Source organism: Pundamilia nyererei, unplaced genomic scaffold (assembly GCF_000239375.1).
Source record: "Pundamilia nyererei isolate P.nyererei 1_Seehausen unplaced genomic scaffold, PunNye1.0 scaffold00036, whole genome shotgun sequence".
NCBI lineage: Eukaryota > Metazoa > Chordata > Actinopteri > Cichliformes > Cichlidae > Pundamilia > Pundamilia nyererei.
In genome coordinates this window covers 178,313-181,128 of record NW_005187437.1, presented here as the reverse complement: position 1 = coordinate 181,128, position 2,816 = coordinate 178,313, and the positions used below count along the sequence as shown (strand labels likewise).

The 2,816-nt window shown below is 37.2% G+C and overlaps 1 protein-coding gene across 2 annotated transcripts in view; it reads left to right on the top strand.

Moving 5' to 3' along the window:
- The first annotated feature begins 274 nt into the window (after positions 1–274).
- gys2 (glycogen synthase 2) overlaps positions 275–2,816 on the top strand; it is a 13,895-nt gene continuing 11,353 nt past the window's right edge. Inside the window, exon 1 of one of the 2 annotated variants that reach the window (XR_311663.2) lies at positions 275–1,105. Coding sequence is in view for 1 of the 2 variants with exons in the window: in XM_005730178.2 (XP_005730235.1) it covers positions 982–1,105 (124 nt within the window). In the remaining variant the exon portion in view is untranslated. The remainder of the gene's footprint in view (positions 1,106–2,816) is intronic. The other variant, XM_005730178.2, reaches the window with a different exon arrangement.

Below are 2,816 nucleotides of genomic sequence, written 5' to 3'. Positions count from 1 at the left end.
TGCCTAGGGGTATGTTCTCACCAGGAAGTCCGCATAGATGTATGGTTAGATGTGGCTGGTAGACTAAAGCACTTTGACTGGTCACAAAGATGAAAAAAAGCTACATAAATCAGTCAGCCAGTGTAAGAGCTCATTGAGGCCTGCAAAGAGTCTCAGTTAGATACAAATTATTTTGCAAATTTTGATTTTTGCTTTTATTGGTTTTAGAAATTCAGATTACAAAATCATTCCTTAGTACAAACCATTACAAAAATAGTCTTAATTAGATAAAAGTAGTTGGGGTGAGTTTTTTTTTGGTAAGGTTTAAGGAGAGAAGTGTCAGATTGGCACAAGCTGCTGTACCTTTGCTAATCAACTCTGCCTTGTTAAGCAGCAGCAGGGTGGTTCCTCACGGAGCACATGTGCATGCTAGCTAATATAGTTGACTCAGGAGTGAACAGCTTCCGCTGATATAATATCTGACTTTTCTGGAGTTTGACACTACTAAGGGGCGAAAACAGGCCTTATTCTGTTTTTTGCGTGAGCAAGGAAATTTCCCTGTAGATGTTCAGTAGTTTGTAGAATCCTTATTTGGTTGTATTGAGTGGAATGTAAAGGTGTTTTTTAGTATCTGCTCTAAAAACAACACTTTTAAGCTAACATGGAGTCAGCCTAAAGCGGATTGATCACTTTAGGCCTTCACTCCTCAGAGAGATAAATAAATAAATAGTAAGACTGAGCACACAGCTGCAGTTTGTTTTTATCACACACAACCCCAAAACCAAACCTTTCACCCTGACATGATTATGGAAGGTAGGCGGGGTGGAAGTGCTTTGCCCTCGTGACTGTTTTTTTTTTTTTTTTTTAATAAGTCTCATCTTTGCCTTCGGAGAGGAAAGCTCTTTCTGGCCTCTAGCCACAACCGGTTCGAAGGTCCTACATTCAGATTAAGCGGAGCTTCTTCCCAACAGTGACGTTTGTTGGACCCCCAGAAACTGTAAGATGCCTCTGTCCCGTTCGCTTTCCATGACATCCCTGACCGGGGTGCTGCCGGCCTGGGAGGAGGACGAGCTGCCTGTGGAGGACCTGCTGCTCTTCGAAGTCTCCTGGGAGGTCACCAACAAAGGTCAGTTTCATCAGAACTGTATTACTTATATTTCCATTTTATACAGTAAAACACTGGATGTATCATTGTAGTATTTATTTCATTTGAATCAGTTAGCTCATATTAATGTGTTTGAGTCAATATATTTCAGTGTGCGTGTATATATTTGTTTTTTTTAATTACTCTTGTGGCTAGAAAAACAATATACAGAATGTATAAATATCTATGAATCAAAGGAATTAAAAAAAACTTGTGAAACCATAAGGAACAGTAACAAATGTGTATCTTTAAAGTATCAGTATTTCAGTTTAAACATCACTTTAATTTGTATCTCTAATACATGCCATGTGACAATTTCCTGTTTAAAAAAACCCCCTCTGTCTGTTAATATTAGTAATATTTTATGAAAGAGTCACTCTTTGCCCCTTGAAGAGCAAATATTGCACGGAGTGTGCTCCCTCTGAAGAGTTAAACATTAAGCTGATGCTCATGTAGTGTCCTAAACACAAAAAAGATAAAATGACTGAATATTGAATTGGTTTGCATGTGGACAGCAGGTGTCGTGTTACAGTACTAATTGTGGCTTTTGCCTCGAATCACTGAGAACATTTTATGCATAGTGAAGATTTCTGCTGCCTGTTTATTCACTCTTACTGGCAGTTTGGATTGAAGTTGGATATGGAAACTGCAACTTTTTTTTATTTAAAGATGTGACAATAGCACATTGTTTTATGTTGTGTTTAATTACCTTTAATTTCAAATTCATGAATCTAAAAATGTAAATATTAATTTGAACATTAAGGTTCAGAGGTTATCAGGCACTCTGCTGTTTTCTCTGGCTTTACTGTTTATATGATCCCTGCTCTCTGATGCAGCTCAGACGTCATTCTCCACTGAATGTTTTGGTGATAATGTCAGTATTTGTCTTTATGCTGCCTAGTGAGACTGAAAAACATTACCACATGTGCTTTGACCCCTACAAACCAGAAATTTTGTGTCTGCTACAAATGGCACCAGTGCAATATCAGCTCCTGGTCAAAATGGGTTTGTATAAAAGATCTGTTAAAGCAGTTGATGGCCCCTGACTATTTTCAGTGATTTAGTGTTTGACTAAATGACTGAACAGCTGATGATAATGTATGTAGGTATGTTTTGTGTCTTTCTTTCCATTTTTGTGTATTTTTAAATGACAATCTGGATTATGTCTCTGCACATAATAAGAGGTTATTTAACAAAAGTAAAGCAAAAACACTGTATAGAAAAACTAGGAACATCTTTCCTACTTCCATAGGAATTAGGAGACTGAAAAGCAGCCAGTTGCTGCTACTAAATGCATTTGATTAACTGATCTGGAAATGTGAACAGCTATAGAAGTAGCAGTAGTTTAATTATCATTCAGGTGTCTGTTCACCTAATGCCAATGAAGATGGAAATCAAAATTATGAGGAAGCAATTTTTGTTGCCCATCAGTCTGTAACCGGTTATAAGGCTGCTTCTTGAGCAATTTGAAATCAGTCATTCTGCAGAGAGGGCATTAGCAAGTCAGAAAGCACTCAAAACAGTTTTCAGTCTTTCAGTTGACATTCCAGCAAATTCACCCCAATGATACTCAGAAACTTAACCCTCTGGGGTTTAATTGGCCATTTTTTCAATACTTTTGATTTTACCTTGTATATTTCACATTTTTAAAACTGTTTACCTTGCCTTGTTTAAAATAATTCTTGTCAGTACT